At 36.7% G+C, this 24,001-nt stretch overlaps 1 protein-coding gene and 1 non-coding gene across 2 annotated transcripts in view; both read right to left on the reverse strand.

The window, feature by feature from the left end:
• Positions 1 to 24,001, reverse strand: part of TENM1 (teneurin transmembrane protein 1) — an 887,850-nt gene that overhangs the window by 535,659 nt on the left and 328,190 nt on the right. The window contains exons 5-6 of the mRNA XM_061137497.1: positions 15,510 to 15,770; positions 13,615 to 13,671 (exon numbers count right to left, since the gene is read on the reverse strand). Coding sequence (XP_060993480.1) covers positions 13,615 to 13,671; positions 15,510 to 15,770 — 318 coding nt within the window. The remainder of the gene's footprint in view (positions 1 to 13,614; positions 13,672 to 15,509; positions 15,771 to 24,001) is intronic.
• LOC133053197 (U6 spliceosomal RNA) lies at positions 12,409 to 12,516 on the reverse strand. Its single transcript, XR_009692132.1, has one exon. It is a non-coding gene; the product is annotated as a U6 spliceosomal RNA (small nuclear RNA).

Genomic DNA, 24,001 nt, shown 5'->3' on the forward strand with positions numbered 1-24,001 from the left:
CATATAAATATAGGCTCAATAGAGTTGAAAGCCCCCTGTACAATTCCCCCTAAGGCATTCCACTTCTCCTTCTACTGTGTATATTCATTCTTTGTAAGGCTGCAGAATATTCCATGCTGCATGACTCTACCATAAATTATAGTTGCTTTCCTGGTGGCTCAGTGAGTAAAGAGTCTATCTGCAATGCAGGAGAGCCATGTTTGATCCCTGGGTTGGGAAGATCACCAGGAGAAGGAAATGGCAACCCACTCCAGTGCTCTTGCTTGGAGAATTCCATGGACAGAGAAACAGTCCATGGTGGGCTACAGTCCGTGGGGTCACAAAGAGTTGGACACGACTGAGTGACTAACAACACACACACCATAAATTATACAAATAGCCTCCTATTGATGAACATTTTTATTGACAGCCCCTATTTTTTGATAGTTCAAACAATGCTATTATGAACACCATCACATATATCACTGCATACCCATTGAGCATCTATAGGATAAATTTGAAGAAATGCAAGTGCTAAGTAAAAAGGACGTAGAGTTTTTGCTAGATGTTGCCAAATTTTCTTTCATCGAGACTGTATCTATTTATAATCCTATCAGTTCAGTTCGACCCTTTGTGACTCCATGGATTGTAGCACGTCAGGCTTCCCTGTCCATCACCAACTCCCAGAGCTTGCTTAAACTCATGTCTATTGAGTCGGTGATGCCATCCAATCATCTCATCCTCTGCTGTCCCCTTCTCTTCCTGCTTTCAATCTTTCCCAGCACCAGGGTCTTTTCCAATGAGTCAGTTCTTTGCATAAGGTAGCCAAAGTATTGTAGCTTCAATTTCAGCATCAGTACTTCCAAAGAATATTTAGGATTGATTTTCTTTAGGATTGACTGGTTTGATCTCCTTGCAGTCCAAGGGACTCTTGAGAGTCTTCTCCAACACCACAGTTCAAAAGCATCAATCCATCCATTTCATTAGAACTGATTCAAATGAATTCTTTTTAACGGCTGAGTAATATTCCATGGTGTATATGTACCACAGCTTCCTTATCCATTCATCTGCTGATGGGCATCTAGGTTGCTTCCATGTCCTGGCTATTATAAACAGTGCTGCAATGAACATTGGGGTGCACGTGTCTCTTTCAGATCTGGTTGAAACTGGAGCCCATTATACAGAGTGAAGTAAGCCAGAAAGATAAAGAACATTACAGCATACTAACACATATATATGGAATTTAGAAAGATGGTAACGATAACCCTATATGCAAAACAGAAAAAGAGACACAGAAATACAGAACAGACTTTTGAACTCTGTGGGAGAAGGTGAGGGTGGGATGTTTCAAAAGAACAGCATGTATATTATCTATGGTGAAACAGATCACCAGCCCAGGTGGGGTGCATGAGACAAGTGCTCGGGCCTGGTGCACTGGGAAGACCCAGAGGAATCGGGTGGAGAGGGAGGTGGGAGGGGGGATCGGGATGGGGAATACGTGTAACTCTATGGCTGATTCATATCAATGTATGACAAAACCCACTGAAATGTTGTGAGGTAATTAGCCTCCAACTAATTAAAAAAAAAAAAAAAAAAAGCATCAATCCTTCGGCACTCACCCTTCTTTATGGTCCAACTCTCACATCCATACATGACTACTGGAAAAACCATAGCTTTGATGATACAGACCTTTGTTGGCATAATGATGTCTCTGCTTTTTAATACGTTGTCTAGGTTGATCATAGCTTTTCTTCCAAAGAGCAAGTGTCTTTTAATTTCATGGATGCAGTCACCATCTGCAGTGATTTTGGAGCCCTAGAAAATAAAGTCTGTCACTGTTTCCACTGTTTCCCCATCTATTTCCCATGAAGTGATGGGACCGGATACCATGATCTTAGTTTTCTGAATGTTGAGCTTTAAGCCAACTTTTTCACTCTCCTCTTTCACTGTCATCAAGAGGCTCTTTAGTTCTTCTTCACTTTCCGCCATAAGGGTGGTGTCATCTGCATATCTGAGGTTATTGGGATTTCTCCTGGCAACCTTGATTCCAGCTTGTGCTTCATCCAGCGCAGTGCTTCTTATGATGTACTTTGCATATAAGTTAAATAAGCAGGATGACAATATATAGCCTTGATGTACTCCTTTCCCAATTTGGAGCCAGGTCTTGTTCCATATCCAGTTCTAACTGTTGCTTCTTGACCTGCATACACATTTCTCAGGAGGCAGGTAAGGTGGTCTGGTATTCCTCTCTCTAAAAGAATTTTCCACAGTTTGTTGTGATCCACACTGTCAAAGGCTTTAGCATAATCAATGAAGCAGAAGTAGATGTTTTTCTGGAATTCTCTGTTTTTCCGGAAGCATTTCCAGGCTTCCTTTCCCATTCTAACACTTTGGTCACATACTACAACATTATTTTAATTAAAATTAACTTAAATATCCGGCAAATTTATTATCTCAAATTTTTTTCAAATATTTTCATCCTGTTCTTGCAAATTTGCTTTTTTTTCCCATTTGAACATTAGAGCTAGTAAGTCATATTTTTTACATGGTCAATTGATACTGTTTTTGGAGGCATATTAAAATTATATATTGATTTAAGGAGAATTTTATGACAGTGATATCATCCATAAATAGGCTAAGGCTCTCAATTTATTTATATTTTCTTCTATATTCCAAAATAGCATTGCTTTTTGTGTATGTATGTGCGTGTGTGTGTAAATACATGTGTGTATGAGTGTGTGTCTTGCTCTTTTTGCTAGTTTATTCCTAGGCATTTTGATTGTCATTCTTGTTTCTTGTAATTTATTCAACTATATTGTCTAATTAATTGTGTTTTTTATGGAAAGAAAACTATTAAATTGGTGTCATAATGCTGTACCAAATCAGTTTCCTGAATTCTTATCATTTGTATTAATTTGGTTTTCTTAGATTTTTAGATATACAAATATATAACTTACAAATAATAATTTAACCTCATTGCTTCTAATTTTATTCCTCTTAGTTCAGTCTTTCTTCTCATGGTTACAGCTGCTACCTTCATAAAAGGTTTCAAGTAATTGGTGAAAGTAGACATCTTTTTGTGTTCTTGATTCTAACAAACCTTTCTAGTGCTTCCTTACTTGGAGTAAAAGTGGATTTTGTAATTTTACATAAGAAATTATATATATATTATACATATATTTTAAGTTAAGAATCTCTATCCAAAATTACAGGGCAGTAATATAGTATAGTGGATAAATGGAAGGGTTTGAAATCAGCCTGGGTTTAAATCCTGGCTTTGCCACATACTAGCTAAATGACCTGGCCTATCATCATTGAGCCTCAATTTTTTCATTTGTAGATAAGGATATTATTAGTACCTAAGTCAGAGAGTAGTTGTGAGAATTAAACTCATTAATACCTGCAAAATAGCTAGAACAGTATCTAGCAGAGAGTAAGTTATGTGTTTGTTTAATACAACATTGGGTTTTATAAAATGATTTTTTGGCATCTATGCAACTTTTCATGTGATTTGCCTATATTTCTCTATTCATATAATGAATCAGAGTAACAAAATTCCTAATATTGAGCTCTCCTTGCATTCCCCACCAAGAACCACACTTAGTTGTAGCATATTATTCTTTTACTATATTGCTGGACCTTGTTTGCCAGTATTTTACCTCAGAATTTTGTATCAGAATTCATAACTACAATTGGTTTGTAGATTTACTTTGTGATTTCTTTTTCTGCTTTAGATCTTGTTGTTTTTCTTGCTTTCAAAAAATTATAAGAAGATTTGGAAGAGTTCCCTTTTGTTATGCTCTGAAGACATTTAAGTAGCACTGAAATGATGCATCTGTTTCTTAAAGTTTTGACAGATTTTGTCTATTTCTGCTACTTTCTTTGGTTTGGGTGGTTCTTTGAAAATTTTATTTCTATAATATAAATTAGAAAAGTTAGGTTTTCTCTTTTCTCGGGCCATTTTTGCCATTTATATTTGTTCTATAAAATTATTTATTTCACTCAGGTTTTCAAGTATATCTTAAAAGAGGTATACAAAGTAGTCTCTTACGAATCATTCAATTTCCTCTTTATCTATAGTTATTTTGACATGCTTATTTCTTATAATCTTTTATTTTCTGCATTGTCTTATCTATTTTATTGCCCCTCACTCCAGAACTGGTTCTTAGATTTATTCATTAGCTCTAGATTTTTTATGATACATATTTTCATTTTTTATGATACATATTTTAAAGTCAGTTCAATTAACAAATGAGGAAATGCCATTAAAAAAGATGAAAAAAGGTTCAATTTCAGAATCAATAAATGACATGTAATTTTAAATCTATAGTTATTACTGTTTTAAAATTTCATTGAAAAATTAACAAAAATATTTTAAAGTAAATCATCTAGTACTAGTGAGGAAAATGGTCACTCATGCTTTGTTAATGAGGTATATAAATTCAGAAATACTTTGTTAATATCTCTCTTGAGTCTTAATGTAAACATTATTGAATTCTGTAATTTTATTTGTAAAAATCTACTATAAGGAAGATATCAGAAAAAGACCAACATTTTGACCACAAGGATGCCAATTGTATTAACAGCATTTTTACACTAGTAAAACATTGGAAATGCTAATATTCAAAAATAAGGTATAGTTAAGATATGTTACATCTTAACTAATATATTTAAAATACTACTTAATTAAGACTTGGTAACATGGAACATGCCTGTTTTAATTAAACTGAAATATCAAGTTGCATGGATCGTCATGAAGCAGGAGTTCCCGACCTGTGGAATCTGATGCCTGATGACCTGAGGTGGAGCTGATGTAATAATAATAGAAATAAAGTGAAAGCGAAAGTCTCTCAACCGTGTCCGACTCTTTGCAACCCTATGGACTATACAGTCCATGGAATTCTCCAGGCCAGAATACTGGAGTGGGTAGCCTTTCCCTTCTCCAGGAGATCTTCCCAACCCAGGGATCGAACCCAGGTCTCCCATATTGCAGGCGGATCCTTTACCAGCTGAGTCACAAAAGAAATAAAGTGCACAATAAATGCAATGCATTTGAATCATCCCTGAATCAACTCCCTTCACCCAACCCTGTCCATGGAAAAATTATCTTCCAAGAAACTAGTTCCTGGTGCCAAAAAGGTTAAGGATCGCTGTTATAAAGGAACATGAGGTACTGTAAGCACATTAACACGTTTTGGATTTTCAGTTTGTACCTATCTATCATCTCCATATACTTCCATAAGCTATAAAATATAGATGCTCGAATTTGATCACTTAAAAATATAAAGTTCTATATCTACAAATACAAATGTACCATATGAACCTATTTCAAAAGGCAAATAACAAATTAGGAAAAATGCATAATATGTGTGTTTTTTTTTTACCCTTTATATATAAAAAGTTCTTGAAAATTAATTAGTATGAAAATCTGTATTACATATAGAATGGATAAACAACAAGGTTCTACTGTATACCACAGAAAATGCTATTCAATATCTTGGGACAAGCCATAATGGAAAAGAATACAAAAAAGAATGTATGTATGTGGTGGCTCAGATGGTACAGAAACCGCCTGCAATGCAGGAGACCTGGGTCCGATCCCTGGCTTGGGAAGATGCCCTGGAGGAAGGCATGGTAACCCACTCCAGTATTCTTGCCTGGAGAATCCTCATGGACAAAGGAGCCTGGCGGACTACAGTCCATGGGGTCACAAAGAGTTGGACACACCTGAGCAACTAAGCACCTGTGTATAACTGAGCCATTTTAGTGTAGCACTGTAAATCAACTGTACTTCAATTAAAAATTAACTAAAAATGAAATATAAAAATATGAATAGAAAAAATGGGTAAAGGATATCAACAGTTTAGAAAAAATGTATATGGTCTATTAACATACAAAAAGATGCCCAAGTTCACTCATAGTTAAATTGCAAAATAATAGCACAAAGTACCACATGTCATGTAGCAGATTGGGATATTTCATTCATTGCCAGTGTTGATAATGATACAGGAGAACACGTGCGTTGGTAGTATATAGCACTAGTAGGAAGAAAAACTGGTTTTTTAAAGGGGAATTTTGTATCATCTATAGAAATTGCTAAATGTACATATCCTTGGCCCATCACTTCTACTTCCAAGAAATTATCCAACAGGTGTGCAAAAACATGTGTGCAAGGATGTTAAGTACAGCATCATTTTTAATATTAAAGCACTGGAAACTCAGATTTCCACAAACATAAGTCTAACTAAATAAAAAAATGATGCATAGAGAAGCAGAATACTATATAGCTATTAAAAATAATAAGACAGATCTATACTACAAACATGGAAAAATATGCACAATATAATCTTTAGTAGAAAAAAGTTATTGATTTTAATATTATGTTATCCCATTTGTATATGTACAGACCATTTTGGGGGAATTATACACAATATACTGTTAACACTGGTTACCTCTCAAGAATGTCTTGATAATTTCTTGTCTTGCTGATACAAATGGAAGTCCTATCTGTGTATTTCCCAAAGTTATAACATTACCTAAAAGACTTATATGCCAGTTGATACTTTTTATTTTCTTGCATGTGGAGGATGGAATATTTGTAATCCTGTGACTTCTATATTTTATATAGAAGCATAAAGAAGAAGGATTTTTCACTTTAAACACGTTTTTACTATTTTAATTTTTGAAACATCAGCTGATATTACTTTAATACTAAAAAAAAGTGGTTAAAATTACCTACTGAAAAGGAAAATATGAGCTTGTTATATCTAACTTTATAACAACTTGAAATTTCAATATCATCAAATCTGTTCTCAATTGTAAGAGTATCACAGACATCCCAGAAGTGTCTCACCCACACATCAAGTAATCCCAATGACTTACACTCTTCCTCTGATCGTGTAACGTTTTCAAAGGAGCCATTACAAAGTCAACTGCACTGTCTTATACATGTCTAATGGGTCCAACAGAGCCATTAGGATGTCAGTTATATGGCAGGGCTTCTACCGAAGCTATTACCAAGTCATTGCATTGTTTTACACACTTCCTTTGACATTCAGATGGTTCCTGAGGAACTGTTTACATTGCTGTGGAAGTGTCCTGTATAACTTACACTAGCAGGGGAAAACAAAAAAGCAAAAGAAAGAAATGTAAAATAAACAAATTTCTTCCATTAATTGTACATGAATGGCCCCACATGGTCAAACATCAGAAGGAATAATGCCTTATTTTGGCATAATCTATTACATGTCATTCAAGAAACTCAGGTATTAGGCTAGCTATTTTTTCACCACTCCTGCTGTTCTGATGGAGCAACTCAGGTTCTGAGAATGACAAATGCATGGCTATGATCATATGGTGTTTATTGGTAGCACATGGTGTATTACCAGGTTTCTGCCATATGCAGTAAGATGCAATGGGGAGTAGTATTAATGGATTTTTTGGCTATCATGGGATTGTATCAGATAATCTGCTACCTGTAAAGTTCCAAGCAGTGCATAGGGAGCTCAGCTGCCCAACAATCATGGAAATCAACAAGGCCTCTGAGTAGTTGAAATCCCAGCTCTATCTTAAGGGGCTACTCCAATGACAATTGGAAATACAATAGTACGGAGTTAACCCTTAGCCAGGTCTGAAGTGCTTCACTGAATTTCCTCAGTCACCTCTACTTAGCAGAACAAGATTGTTGGCTATTAAAATGATGTATGGTCTTCCCTGGTGGCTCAGATGGTGAAGAATCTGCCTGTAATGCGAGAGACCTGGGTTTGATCCCTGGGTCAGGAAGATCCCCCGGAGAAGGAAATGGCCACCCATTCCAGTATTCTTGCCTGGAGAATTCCATGGACAGAGGAACCTGGTGGGCTACAGTCTATGGGGTCACAAAGAGTCGGACAGGACTGAGCAACTAACACTTTCACCTTCACTTTCAAAATGATATATTATTTAAGGTAAGAAAAGTGCAAGGAAATGAGAAGGTGGGCTGAATTCTGCTAGACTAGAGTTTCCTGGCATACCAGATGTTTCAGAAGCCATATTGCATGCCTGGTAAATCCTTGATAAAAGAGACTTCACCCTGGAGCATCTATCCCACAATATATGCATAATAAATTCTTGTTGTGTAACAGATAACAACAACTGAGATGTATTGAGCATTTAATATATAACAGGCAAACTGTAAGGTGCTATATATTCATTTTCTCATTTAATCCTCACACACAAAAATGGAAATAAGTAATGTTTCCATTTGACAGGCAAGCAAACTGAGGCCTGGAAAGCTTTAGTTACTTGTCCAAGGGCACACAAGAGTTACAATGCAGAATCAGGGCACAAACATAGGACTATCTTACACCACAATCCACATTCTTAACCACTCACCATCAGAACAATGTTTATTTAGATTGCACTAATATAATAATTTTTACTTTGATAAATGATTTCACATCCCTTGTATTTTCATAGCAAGCTGCACATATTTTTTATTATGGTACTAAATTGTATTACAGTTAGCCTTCATTGTCTCCAGTAGACTTCTTTGGGTATATATGCCCACTTGACTCTGACCACCTGCATGGCAAACTGCTCCAAGAATCCAGTGGGTGGGGTCCCCAAAAGCAACATGTGCATTGCTAACTTTACTCCCTGGTTGTAGCTGATGGGACCAGTGGTAGACATCTGACTCAAGCTGGGAAAAGTATTCTGTCTCACTGGAATTTAGAAATGGCACTGAAAAATATCCAGTTAATCTCAACTTCTTTCCTGAACATAAGAAATATAAACTGGGGAACTGTATGAGGTTTTATGCTTGCCTTGTGGATGGTGATTTAGAGAAAGTAAATCTACAGAGACAGGACTGAAGGAAATGGATTCAGAAGCAAGAGGCAAAGGAACAGGCAATTCTTCTAATCTAGTTCCTTCTTTTGTCCTGGTTCCATGAAGCATTCACATGCCCCTTTATATAAATTTGTTTTTTTAGGTTTAAGGTAGCTCAAGTTGGTTTCTGTTACAGGCAATAACAACAATAAGGAATAATAAACAATTCTAATTCATAGGGCATCATTCTTGTCCTCTAGACTGTAAATTCTGAGAGAGTTAAAATTGTGTAGTGGTCATCTTTTATATATCCCCAGTCTCCAATATGGGCTTCCCTTGTGGCTCAGTTGGTAAAGAATCCGCCTGCAATGCGGGAGGCCTGGGTTTGATCCCTGGGTTGGGAAGATCCCCTGGAGGAGGGCATGGCACCCTCTCCAGTATTCTTGCCTGGAGAATCCCCATGGACAGAGGAGCCTGGAGGGCTGCAGTCCATGGGGTCACAAAGAGTCAGATATGACTGAGTGACTAGGCCCAGCACAGCATAGTCTCCAATACAGAGCCTGGCAAAGAATAAGTGTTAGTAAGTAAGTGTTAGTCGCTCAGTCGTGCCCGACTCTTTGTGACCCCATGGACTTCAGCCCACCAGGCTCCTCTGTCCATGAGATTTTCCAGGCAAGGATACTGGAGTGGTTGCTCAATAAATACTGCTTATACAGAAATATCATTAACAACAAGAATATAGCCATAGTAATTTCTTTGTGACATACTTTACTAAAGGTTAAAAATGCCTTTCTTTAACTATTTCCTTCTATTTAGCACCTTGATAAGCACTTTCACATTTTCTAATACAAATGTTTCATTTAGGCCACATGTGAAAAACACATTCCTGGAAATTGATTACTCAAATTTAGCTGCTAATATAATTTTTTGCTCCAACCTAATGTAGAGTCAAATATCATTATTGAGGAACACTCTAATCACTGACGTTAATGCTCAAGTAGGCCTGCCAAGTTCTTCTAAGAAAAGCCCACTGGATCACCTGTCAGAGGTAGAGTCGTGTGTTAGATGACCAGAAGTTTGACCCACTGTAGCATTTCTATTAAGGGCTTCCCAGGTGGCACAGTTGGTAAAGAATCTGCCTGCCAATGTAGGAGGTGCAAGAAATGTGGGTTTGACCCCTGGGTTGAAAGATCTCCTGGGGAAGGGAATGGCTACCCACTCCAGTATTCTTGCCTGGAGAATCCCATGGACAGAGGAGCCTAGCGGGCTACAGTTCATGGGGTCACAAAGAGTTGGACACAGCTGAGCAACTGAACATGTATGCAACATTTCTATTTAGAGAAGAACTACAATATTATCTCTGTTTTAACTTTTCCCCTGAGAGTAAAGCATGGTGGTGATGGTGGTTTAGTTGTTGTCATGTCCAACTCTTGCAACCCCATGGACTGTAGCCCGCCAGGCTCCTCTGTCCATGAGATTTCCCAGGCAAGAATACTGGAGTGGGTTGCCATGTCCTTCTCTCTGGGGAAATTCCTGATTTAGGGATCAAACCCACATCTCCTACATATTATAGCCAGTCTCCTGCACCGGTGGATTCTTCACTGACTGATCTACCAGGGAAGCCCAAAGAGTAAAGCATATTCTTCATTTTTTAGTACCTATTGTTCTCCAGATTCAGTGGCTAAGTACTGAAGAAAAAACAGTGAATAAACCAGGCTCTGTCTTCAAGTAGCTTCCTGTCTAGTACTTATTAAAAACTATTATGAAGACAGAAGATAAACAACTCAAGTATTAGCCTACAATGAATAGTTACACAAGTAGCAATGTGAAATGGGAGTAGAAAAGGGGTAAAATGAATAAAGCATTATGACTGATATCAAAGTTTCCTGTTTATGGGCCTCAGGATGAAGCTAATTTGAGTAAATCTGCAGTTTTCCTAACAGATGATTAAGCATCAATACACAACAAAGGGTTTACTTAGGACATATTTGAGGGAATGGAAATAAAGTACATTAGTGTTCAGACTGTCCTCTGAAAGCCAAGAAACCCACATTCTCTTCTGTTACCTGCTGCTCTTCCTTCCCTGTACTTCAGACCTCTCAGTTGGTTTCATTCGGAAAGTGAAAGTTATTTATTTTAATTTTTCATGGCTTAAAGCATATTGGAAGCTTCAATTCAATTATGGGTAACCAAACAGTTTACAAAAGTGAGAAAAAATATAAATATTTTGAAAGGCTTGACCAATTAATTAAATGAAAGAAATAAGTCCATACAGACATAATTTCAAAATATAAGTAGAAAATTCAAGTCATAATAGCCTAGGATGAACAGAATTCAAAGTGTCTTTGAAATCACGTCTCAAATCTTTCCCAGTTGAAAAACCTACTCAAATTAACAAATTCCCCTACTTTCACTTCTCTCCCAAATTTATAGGAGTGAAGCTTAAATCATCCTAAATCAATCCCATGATATTATCTTATTGCATTATCAATAATCTAAAAATCAGAATATATAGGAAGATAGAAACAAAATAAAATGTCATTGACACTAACTGAAGCACATGGATGGAGTGGCATGGAGTCTTAGGTTGTGAAGTATTTAATCCTAAAAATTTTAAGCTATTTTACTCTTTTCAAACATAGTATATACAAACTCAAATTACTGAAATAGATTCCCTGCTAGGCCTGCTTTCATGAATGCATGAGATCAGTGAGAAATAAATAGCAATATTTGCACACAAGCATTAAGTTCAATTCATTGAAAATAACTTGTTTTTTCAAATTAACATGCTTTTAGAAAAACCATTTACACTCTCATCTCAACTCAAACCTCCTCTGTAAGAATCTATGGAAATGCTGAAGGCAGGCCTGGCCTGGTTATCACTGATTGAAAATTTATGGAATCTAAATTGGTAAAATCTTACACAAGGTCATAAATAAGATTCCAAATTGTATACTCCTTATTGAAAATTGCTAGCAGAGTAAAACTTACAGAACTCTATCTGAGTAAAGTTGTTCATGTCTTATATTCATGCATGATTCAAAGGAGCTAAAAAGTCTGGCTATTTGGGAAAAAATCAATTGTATTTAGCTAACTTGTTTCTAAATTTCTGTTTTAACTCTTCCTCCTATGTAAAATGCTGAAACAATAGAATCATTCTATAGATGGGTCATGAGGATGAAATGAGATAAAGATATTAAAAGTGTATTTGGAAATTGTGAAGTACTGATCAATAAGAATAATGAACATTCTGACTATACTTATATAAGTGCTATCCTTTATATACATTCATTTATTCAATTATCACAAAATCTTAGAGGTAGATAGTAATATCCTCCTGGTTTTACAGATGATGAAATTCAGGCACAGAAACATTAGACAACTTTCCCAACATCACACAGCTGGGATTTAAATCTAAGGTGGGATTTTAATCTAAGTCTGGCTTCACAGTACAAACTGTTTATCACTATGCTCTATTGAAATCCTCTTTGGAGGTGTACATTGGGCCAAAAGAGGCTGGCATTTAAACTACTTTTTAGCAGACTGGATCACTTTTATTTTTCCCCTTTATTTATTTATTTATTTTTTCAGTGGGTTTTGTCATACATTGATATGAATCAGAAAAATATGGAACGCTTCACGAATTTGCGTGTCATCCTTGCGCAGGGGCCATGCTAATCTTCTCTGTATCGTTCCAATTTTTAGTATATGTGCTGCCGAAGCGAGCACTGGATCACTTTTTACCTTGGCAGTCCTGCCCAATTTTGTGGTACCCTATCCAATTCCTAAAATAAACCATAAGGGAGATAAACCTATAAAGAAAAGACAGGACACATATCCTTTACTCCTGAGTCTTCCAACTCGGTCTCAGTAAATAGTGTTACATGACCAAGGTAGATGGCTGATTAGATGAAAGGCAAAATGAAGGTGCACAGCCCCAAACATCCCCAAAAGTTCCTAAAACCTCCAAGGGATATGGCACATGAACACAGTACATATAGTGGTTCATCACAGTAAGCAGTTCTCATGGTGGGGGAGGATAATGTGCATTTTGATAAAACTGATTCTAATACATCTTCCCCTTGATCCATTTCCCCCAGTTGCTAACAAATTTTGAGTCATTGCCCTGTGGTCAGATGTGAGGGTTCCCCATCTCGCAAAGTACTTGATTTTCATCAAAATCATTTATAAATATTGTTTTAAGTATCCCTCTGCAAAGGAGCAAAGCCAGTGAGCAAAATGAAGGCAAAAGTAAAAGGACACCACTGTCCCCTCGCTGAAGAATGACAACACGTCTACAGAAAAGAATGAATGGCATTTCCTTCATTTGAAGGTGTTATTTATAATTGACAACAGGGATGGGGGTGTAGTGTGATTCTTAAGCCAAGCCAGAGCATTGGAAGGAAAAGCCCAAGGCCATTTGCTAGATGGCATTGTAAAGTTATGGCAGTATCTGAACTATACTAAATCAATGGCTAGAGTCATGCAAAAAATCACAGATGATGTAGAAAGTCATGAGGCCAAAACCAACCATACCTGATTTAAATCTCTACTCTCATGCTAAATCAGTGTTTCTCTATTCAACCTTAAATCTTGTCTTTGTCCTCAGCTCCTCCCTCACCTCCTCACTGTTACCATCAACATACACCCATGAAATCTTCCAGAGGAAAACAAACCAACAAGCTACCAATAAACTAATCTTTGACAGGTTAATGAACCAGGCCTGTGTGTTGTTTATCAGATGGGCAGGGTTGAACTATGCAGACTGGTTGTCAGAGATGGGGTGAGGTAAAAACAATTTGTCATCAAATATTTGGAAACACTTGCCTTGAGTAGACCCAGCTTGAGCCTCCATGTCACAGCAAACAGGAGAGAATTTAAAACCTGTAACAGCAAATATTTTTACTAATTAATCCTTGTCCAACTCATCTGGGATTCTTCAATCTTTACTCTTCGTCCAGTAGTATTTTTTAAATAACAGATTCAATCAAAATACGATTCACATACCATAATGTTCACACTCTTAAGGTGGTTTTTAGTATTTTCAGAGTTGTGGAATTATTACCACTATCTAATTCCAGAGTAGTTTCATCACCCCAGAAGAAACCCCAGACCTAGGGTCTTGCAGGAGTAGAAGAACGGTTGAGCCTAGGGGGAACTCTTTTCTTTTAATGTTTCAGCCCAGTGAACTTGGCATATATTCCTTTTGTGAGGCGTGAGGGCTTCCTAAGTGGCTCAGTGGTAGAGAATCTGCCTACCAATGCAGGAGATGTGAGTTCTATCTCTGGGTTGGGAAGATTCCCTGGAGTAGGAAATGGCAACCCACTCCTGTATTCTTGTATGGAAAATTCCTGGTGGGCTACAGTCCACGGGGTTGTACAGAGTCAGACATGACTGTGGACTTACGCATGTGTGTGGGGAATGAGATAAGGGAGAACAAGAAGTCTTGGAAATAGAGGAGCTCCTCTATTACCTGATTTCACATAAATTTGGTTGTTATTTTTCTGGTTTGACAGTTAAAGCCCAGAAAATTGTAGGGACGTGTGCAGGGTCTCCCAACATCCATGCTACTGTTCCTTCACTTACATGAATATGCATGACAGAGATCAAGTATGTTCCCTTCTCACTTCCACACTTCACCTCCTCCATGCTCTTGGTCAAACTCAGCATTCCATATATACATACATGAAAAGAAACCCAAAAAATCCAGACCCTCAAGGATATTTGGTGACATTACAAAGTGTAATGGACTCTCATTTAGGAAATGATATTCCATCTAGTGGACAAATGTCATTCCTGATTATATCTTTGTGGCCAATGTCCCCTCTGGGCTGAGGGAGGCAGAGGAGGACAGAACAGAAAGAATTGCAGGTACAGGGCTGTTGGCTACCTCTCTGGTACCTGAGAAAATACTAATTAGCCACTGCTGACAGACCAGGTCCCCAGTGATGGGACCTATGAAATGTAGACAAACAGGATGATGAGAAGAGATTAATGTGTTTAATAAGCATTAATGCGATTTTTATGAAAGGACTTTGTTCTTTCATAGGGATAGAAAAGCAGGAAACAAAAACAAATTAACCTCTTTCCAACAAATGAAAGTGACAAAAACTTTTCCATTTCTAAAAGTTGTAAGAAAATAATACATAATTACCATTTAATGATACTGCCCTTATTACTTATTGTCTGGCAAACGGCTGATGTTAATTCACTTTGTATTTTTTTTTTTAAATCATTTCAGCCTAATCTGATTACTTTGCCTTTGTCTGTACACTTGACAGGTTAATCTGAATCAAAATAGAAAACACATGCAGAATAGCCTTGGCTATACAGCTGTTCGCCTCATTGTTCATATATTGATACAAAGTCAAAATACATGAAATGAGTACTTCTAAAATAAATATCACTAGTATTGTACTGGAAAATAAAGATGAAAATAAAAGGCGAGTAATGAATAAGACATGCGCTATATTGCTGATGATATAAGATTGATTTCCCTTGGGGGAACCACCAGAAATAAAAAGTACTTTATTTATTATTGTAAATGAATGTGTCTATTTGCCTGATACTTAGATACATGCCTTGTCCATGGGACCCTGCATTTTCATTTTGTATAGGAAATGAAAGGTAGGAAGATATAAGGAAGGAAAAACAAATCAAAGGCTAAAACCTGCATTCTCTCTGGGTTTTCCATAAACTATTAATATAGATGGTTATATTACCGTTCTCTCCATCAGACTTCCTTTCATGGTCAGTGTCAGTCAAGGACAATGCGGAGTTCGCCCGGCTGGACAAACAGGAACTATGCTCTGATTTCATCCCCCGGATCCACATTCTCAGCGCATGGTCGGGGGAGGCAGCGCCTTCTGTCTCCGTGTCCACATCAGATCCCATCTCTAGCTGGTAGCCGTGCCGGGAAACACTGTGTATGTCTGTCTGGTAGCCAGAGCAGAGGGTGTGAGGAGTCTCACAGAATTCCATCTCTGAGAAGAAACAAAGTTCAGAGGAAAAACTTAGAAGGAAACAGAAATACCTGGTCAAATTCTACTTTTTTTGTCCTTATGTTCCCCTCCTCCATTGTTAGTATTTCTGTCTTTGCAAAGTTAGAATTCTGGCCTTTTTATTTATGGTAGCTAGGATTATGTGCTTATTTTGCGCTTCTGTAGCTTAAAATTATGCTCCTGTTGATTCTTACAAGGTTCTGGAAAAAGCATGCCCAAAATAGCTTTATAGCTACAATTTTAGATTACACAAATGTAATGAAATAAGTGAGTACAGGGGAGTGTAAAGTGTAGAGAGCTGTCCTTTAAAAGATATTTCTCTTCTAGGAAGAATATATATGATCGTCAGAGCACACCTATGCTTAAAATATTAAAATTATTGCCTTTTCTAAGTATTTCATATACCTTAGAGTTAAGAGTACATAATTCAAGGTGAAAACTGTGAGGAAAAAGCATTAAGATTAAATATACTTTTCAAAACTATTTTTCCCAAACACATTAGTCTAAACTCTAAAATTATGAGTACCTAATATCACTATTTCCCATTGTCTCCAAAGAATATTGAGGCTGACTTTATGCTAGTTATTCTGTTTCATTCATTCTTTGAAGAAATACATAAAATCTTTCAATCATATATTATACCTCAACAGTGCTTTGAGGCTTGGATTCCCCGCCACCCCCCCCCCCAAACTTCCCCTAAGCCTTAGAATCATAAAATATTTAGGATCTTAGAGATGATATAATGAATCCCCTCTGTCTACAGTTGAGGAAAATAAAGTCCAGAGGACAGACAGCACCGTCCATAGCCAATGTCGGATAGCAACAGAGTCCTTTTTCCTAGAACATCTGCAATTGATGTCTGCTAGACACCAAGGAAGCGCCATCAACTTACTGCATGGATATCAGGCATTCATTCAGTTTTACAGTCAATTTTGCATTCAATTATGGCAAAATGTCAAAAAGGGGGAAAGATGCTTTAACAGACCTTAATAAGTTAATGAAAAATGACCACATGCCAAGACATATCATCTGAAATGTCCATGTAATACTTAGATAAGGTAATCCGGGGATGTTGTACACTATATAGGATTTTCTCAGACTGACATCAGAGACGGGGTATGTCATTTGGCCAGGAAGAAGCTTAACTGAGTGCATCTAATCCTTAGCACATATCAATAAAATGCAAACCCTAAAATGAATTTAATTCTTTGAATACAAAAAGTGCTAGAATTTAGACTGACCACATTTAGACCAATTTAAACTGACTCTTCGAGAAAGACGAGTACAGAATACAAACAGGGTTTTTTAATGACTATTTTTGTGTGTGTGTGTGTGACATGTAATTGTCAAACAAGGGTTTAACAAAGCAAGTATTAATGCTTATTCAATAGCCATTAGGTGCCCAGCATGGTGTTCTGTGACACATGTTTTAGGCAAATAAAGCTACTATATTGTATTAGGGAAAGTCAACTATAAATTTTTTCAGGGTTATTCATCACTGTTGAGGATGTTGCTTATGACTTTTGTGATGAATGTCTTTAAGAGTAATTCTGTTTTTCTACCAAAATTTTCTAAATTCTAAAGGAGGGATGTTTAAAAAAAATAGGCATGGTTTCCATGTCACACACAAAACCTTATAAAACTGGGCTTCTCCTCGACGTAAGGCTAAAAGTAAAAATCCATCTTTCCCAATATAAATTTTAGTGATCTAGAACATTGTGATCAGTTAGTATTCATGCCCCTTAATTTCACAAAGATATCCAATCCTGTGTAGTTGCTGCTGCAGCGACCTTGTCATGAACCTGTCAGCTTGGAGCTGTAGGAAAGGAAGTTTATCTAGGCCTGCATTCACAACTTCCTTCCTTCCCCTAGACTAGTGGTTCCCAAACTTCTGCATGCTTCAGAATCACCTGGAAGGTTTGTCAAGACACAGGTTGCTGTGCCGGCCCTCCCCCACCCTGTCTCAATGTCTCATTCAGCTGGTCTGTGGTAGAGCTAAAGAATTTGCATTTCTCACAAGTTCGCAGGTAAAGGCTTATGCTATTTGTCCACGGACCACACTTTGAAAACTTCTTCCCTACAGTATTCTTAGAAATCAGTGGGAGCTAGGGAAATGGGAGAAGTCAGAGAGCAATCTTACTGTGGCATTACCAAAGATTTTGCAACAACTCAAATTCTATTTGGATACCAGCAAGAAAGTTATTGAACTGAAATACTCTAAAATGCCCCCCTCCCATCTATTTGCATGGATTCAGGGCACTAATTAAGGAATTTACTTTTAAAAGCACAAACCTGCATTTATTTTCACTCATACAATGATGTATGAGATGTGACTTTCCAAAGACCTTAATATACATATCTGAGTCAAATTAAAGACATTGATTGGAAAAGGATGAGCAAGTAAAAATAGACAGCTAATTTGTCACTTCAGATACTAAAATAATAGAAAAGTTCTTTTAAAATAACCACTGATGGATGTAAGCAGAATCCCTCTTTGTTAAAGTGATTTCCCCCCATTCAAAAAGAAACTTGAACATGGATTTGTTCCCGTCTAAGGAAATGTGGTATAATATGATAAAAAATTATGTAAGATTTCTATTGGAACAATGATTTGAATGCAAAGACTAAACATCACATTCCCTTAAACACAGTCAGATAAAAGTATACTTCCTTACCAATATGTAACTTTCAAAAGTAACAATCCAAGTAAGCTATCAGTTGCTTGTTTTCTGATGATAAAGAAAAAAGTTAAATAAATAAGTAAAGAAAGAAAAGGAAAAGTTTCACTTATTTACAGTAAGTGATATTCATTGAACAGCCGCACTTCCCTTTCTTGAAATCGATGTTACCATTGTAAATTATTTCCTTAAAAACACAAATGTCTTGGTGGTATTCAAAACTCCCATAGGATGTACTTTCTATAAAAGCACTTACAAGGCACCATAAGTGTATGTTTTTAGCCTTGCACATATAACCTTGTTACCTAAAATACTACTTTTTCCCAAGAGAAGATAAAGTTCAATTGGATTTAGTATAGATCTATTCTTACCAAAAAGCTAGCCACAAGAGAAATGTAAGTACAATCTTTGAATATCTAAGATGTAAACGGATAGACTGGCAACATGAGCAACTACATTTCAAGAGTAAACAGACAAAGATGATCCCAAGTGAATGATGTACGTAGGCCTCATGAACATGTATTTAATTCTGATTGAAAGGAAAAACTATTTTGCAGCCTTGTAGGAGACAAATCTGAGCAGATTAATAAAGAGTTGAAATCCAGTTTTTAAAATGGGCAAGAGATTCAAAGAGATACTTCACAGAAAAAGATACAGGAAGGAACAAACAAATGAAAAGATGCTCAACATCATTAGTTATTAGGAAAGTGCAAACTAAAACTATAATGAGATACCACTACAGACCTACCAGAATGGTTAAAAAATTCTGACCACATCAGCTGTGGAGCAACTACATATACTACTGGTAAGAAAGTCAAATGGTACAATCACTTTGGAAAATAATCTGGCAGCTTCCTAAAGAGATAAAGCTAAATTTAACAGGAGAACAAGGTACTTTGGGACATTTATCACAAAAAAATAAAAATTGCTGTCCACGCAAATATCTGTATGAGGTTGTTCAGAAACTTTACTCAGTAACAGCTAAAAATCAGAAACAACCCAAGTGTCCACGAATAGCTAATAGGATGAATCATCTGTGGTATGTGCATACTATGGAATACTACTCAGTCAAAAAAAAGAACATTTGATATATAATAAGATGCATGGACCTCAAAATAATTATGGTGAGTGAAAAAAAAAAAGACCAACAGAAGGTGTATATATTGCATGTTTCCATTTAAATAAAATTCTATAAATGCAAATCTACCTGCAGTGATAGAAAGCAGATCAGTGGTTATGTCTAGGGGAAGAAAGTAAGGGAGAAATAGAGAACAAAGGGGCACAAGGATACTTTTGGGATGATCTAAACATCTGCCATCTTGACTGTGGCAATAGTTACACATGTGTATGCATACCAAAGTTTATCGTATTGTACACTTTACATTTGTGTAGTTTATTGTACTTCAGTTATGCCTCTATACTTATTGTTTTTTTCAGTGCATTGTACTCCATAAGATGGGCTTCTGAGGTAGCTCAGTGGTAAAGAATCCACCTGCCAAGCAGGAGACATGGGTTCAATCCCTGGGTCAGAAAGATTCCCTGGAGGAGGAAATGGTAACCCATTTCAGTACTCTTGCCTGGAAAATCCAATGGACAGAGGAGGCTAGTAGGCTGTAGTCCATGGGGTTGCAAAAGAGTTTGACATGACTTAGGGACTAAACAACAACAACAATAAGCCCATAAGATAGAAAGAGAGTTAGGAGACTGAAGAACCCCTTAGTTTTCACAAGTGGAGCCAAGGGTCTCTGAGCCAGAAGGAGGCTCAGCTTTTTTCCTCCTGGTGTTAGAAAGTACATGTAATAATGAACAAAAAGGTATTCAAAATGCTGTTTTGCTTATTTATAAGTTAAGAGGCACTCAAGGCTAAGTGACTCAAGATTTGTCATTGATCCTCTTGGGAGCATTTTTTTTCCTAAGGAACATAAGAGTTGAAGAGTTTTAGAGGGGAAACTAAAGATGAAACTGATCACTGATGAGCTTTCAGCAGCTAAGGGAACATTCAGTAGTTGGGAATCATGAGACTAAGTTGAGTGGATCTGGCATGAAGAATCACTATAGGCCTCTATTAATGCTAATGAGTTAATAATTTTTAAAAAATTCTATAACATACTGAATAAAATGAACCACTATATATTCTTTATGAATCTAGGGATTGATCTTCAGGTGTTCAGTCTGAAGAAGTCATTTATCAAAACTTGAAAGAGAAAGTAATAGTTATTTATATCAGCATTTTTCTAAAAATGCCATTTCTGAGTTTCTGATAAGCTCAAGACTTTATTTTTCTTTCAATTCTACCTATCCACACTTCCTCTAAAAATGGAGCTTTAGGACATCACACTCCAAATAAATCATTGGAAGTCAGAAAGCGTGATAAATCTTAGCCATGACCTGAGTGATTTGGAATGTAACTTCCAAAGAATTTACTCTACTTCTAAAATAAGAAAGAGAGAGAGGTCATAAAATTATTATCCTTAATTATTGTAATTCATAAGAAGCCTTATGGACTATATGCAAAGACAGGTGTTATTAATTAGCCATGTGATTTTTAGATAAGTCACTTAATATCTTGGGGCCTCAGTTTCCTCATTTGCAAAATGCTCAGGTCCAACTAGAAATAAATCTCTAGGTAAACTCTCTTGTAATAAAATTCTGTTAACTATAACTTAAGGCTGTTAGTGCAAAATGTGAAATGGTTAATATTTTCAAATGGGAAAAGTATTAGTGGTTTTATGGATCAAGGTGCTATTCATATTTCTACTGTGAAGGATAATCAGTCTCATTAGATAAATAAGATCTTGTCATTATTACAAGTCTTACTATGTTAAAGTATTGATACAGCTTAGGTATCCATAGTGAATTGTAGGATTATTGATAAACAAAGTACATAAACTATATCATGTAAAAATCAATTTAGTAAATAGTTCCTCATGAAACATGAAATCATCAGTTTATGAACGTGGTTATTACAGAAATTATTTTATGGCAATGCATTGGAAATCCCATGGGCAAAGGAGACTGGTGGGCTACAGTCCATGGGGGTCGTAAAAGTTGGACACGATTTAGCGACTAAACCGTCACCACTCTATGGCACAGTGAATAAAAATTCACACAATTGAAAAATACTACACAGCCACTAATAATTCATTACTGGCTCTAGGGAAAATTTCAATGAGTTATTACGGTCTTCAGCAAAAAATATGAAGAAGGGAAGGAAGGATAGAAAAAAAAAGAGGGAGAGAGGGAAGAAGGAAGGAAGGCAGAAGGAAAGGAAGGAGAAAGACGGGGAGGGAGAGAAGAAGGTAGAAAGGAGCAACACCAGACAGGAGGCAAATGATTTTCACAACTGGGTGCCATTTTATATTTCTCAGTTTTGGGACTTTGAAAGGAAAACGATATCAAATTGTCAAACAAATCAGTTCATGTAAGTTTACTTAAACACAGTTCTGAACACCCACTCAATTTCAAGTCAAGAAAACAAAACAAAATAGACTTCTCTGATTTCTCCTAGTCTTTGAAAATTAGCCCAATTTAACATCTTCTTCTTTTACTTTGTGAAAAAGCTTTATCAAACCCACAGTACTACACTAGGCCCCGAACAGAGTGAGTTAACAGGACCATTTCACGTCCTTTGGCAAGTTTCACAGAGGGCCTTTTTAAAGATCCGAATGACAACAGACTAATAAAGGTATACCACCCAGACCTGACCTTTACTTTTCTGCTCAGGCCTCATCAGCCTTTTCTAGGGCACAGGAGTAATAGATGGAATGCTCTCACATGCAAGTCTGGAGCCTGTGGATATCAGAGGACTTAAATAACTAAGCTTCCTGAAGCCTAGTCTCCCCACCTCCTAGCTCCAAATGCACCCATTATCTCGGTACTCAGGACCTACCAATTTTGCCTTATTTAATTTTCAAGATTTATCCATCTTGTCAATATAGTGAAAAATAAGGCAAAAAACCTGGGCAGAATTAAAAGCCTAAAGCATAAGCATTCATGCTTTGTGACTGATATTGGCTCACTGGAGCCATCCCAGAACACAGTTAAAAGACCATGTTAATGTTAGAAAGGATACACTCCAAAGTATAGCAAGTTGCAAATCTATAAACATGGCTCAAACCAGAGAAGGACACAGAATTACAGCACACTTCTTGGGGATGAGGTAGGAAGATGAGGATGTGAGGGAGGAACTTGGAAGAAATCAAAAGGGACTTCAATCTTATTTAGATAGACATGAAAATATCCTTCCAACCTAAGAAGGAAGGAAATATGATGTGGGAATAAACAATTTCTGTTTACTTCCTTGAACAAATATTCATCTTAGTGCAGAGTCCAGCTTAGACTGTACTCGCATAAAATGGGAGAATTTTCTCTGAAGCTAATTCAGTTACCACAACAAAAAAGATGAGGCCTGTTTTACAGCCTTCGTGACAAGAGTCTAGAAAAAGATTCAGGGACTAGAAAAGATGGTGGGAGGTCCTGGACTTCAACAGAAGTTTAGATCAATGAGAACCTGTGCAGGTTCACTTTATTTCAACATTTCAAATGAGGCAGAGACTTCCTGGCCTCAATGAGAAATTTTCAGGGCTACTGAACACTGAAAATGCATGGTGCTCAACGGCCCGAAAAATTTCTCATTTCTTACCTGTGCTGGTCCAATTTTCTGGCTATTCATATCACTTTGGAGCCTGAATCCTTATTGACCATTGTGGTCTTCCATGTATACTTTTGTATCTTCATTATGTTCACTAAGGATGTGAAGCTGTTTGTTTATTGTGTGTATTTTGCATGTATGCATGTGGGTGTGTATTAAACTGCATTAATCTGCAGCACAAAACCATCTAGAGAAGTGACGACAGTGAGCTAAAGAGTTAAATGACTGCTTAAAACACTTGCAAATGCTTGAAACACATACTCTTAAAGGCAAGCAATGTGACCTCTGTAACATTTTACTCTAATCTGTAAGCATTTATTTTGTGACAATTGAGTAAAGATATCAAGAGAGAACTGTGTACTAGAGTCACTGTCCACAAAGAGCTACAGAGCAAACAGCATTCTGCTCCATTAAGGGATTCTTATCACCATCTTTCAAAGACGACCTATTACACCGGAGGAGCCTGTAGATATCGAGAAGCGTAAGCTGGAACGAGGAGCTATCTGAAACTGAGCCGAACCCACACTGACCGCAACAGCTCCAGAGAAACTCCTAGATATAATTTTACTTTTTTCTCTTTTTTTATTTTTTTAAATTTTTTTCTTTTTTCTTTTTTAGTTTTTCTCTTTTATTTTCCTTTAAAATCCCCTATTACTCCCCCATTACTCCTTAACTTTCATTTCCATAGACTTTTACGATTTTTTAATTAGGGGGAAAAAAAAAATTTTTTTTTCTTTTTTTTTCTTTTTCTTTCTTTTTTTTTCTTTCCTTTTTCTCTTCTATTTTCTATTTTTCTTTTTCTCTTATTTCTTTTAAAGTCCTCTAGTACTCCTCTACTACTCCTTAATTTTCATTTTCAATACACTATAACCTTACAAAAAAAA

Source organism: Dama dama, chromosome X (assembly GCF_033118175.1).
Source record: "Dama dama isolate Ldn47 chromosome X, ASM3311817v1, whole genome shotgun sequence".
In the NCBI taxonomy this organism is placed as follows: Eukaryota; Metazoa; Chordata; class Mammalia; order Artiodactyla; family Cervidae; genus Dama; species Dama dama.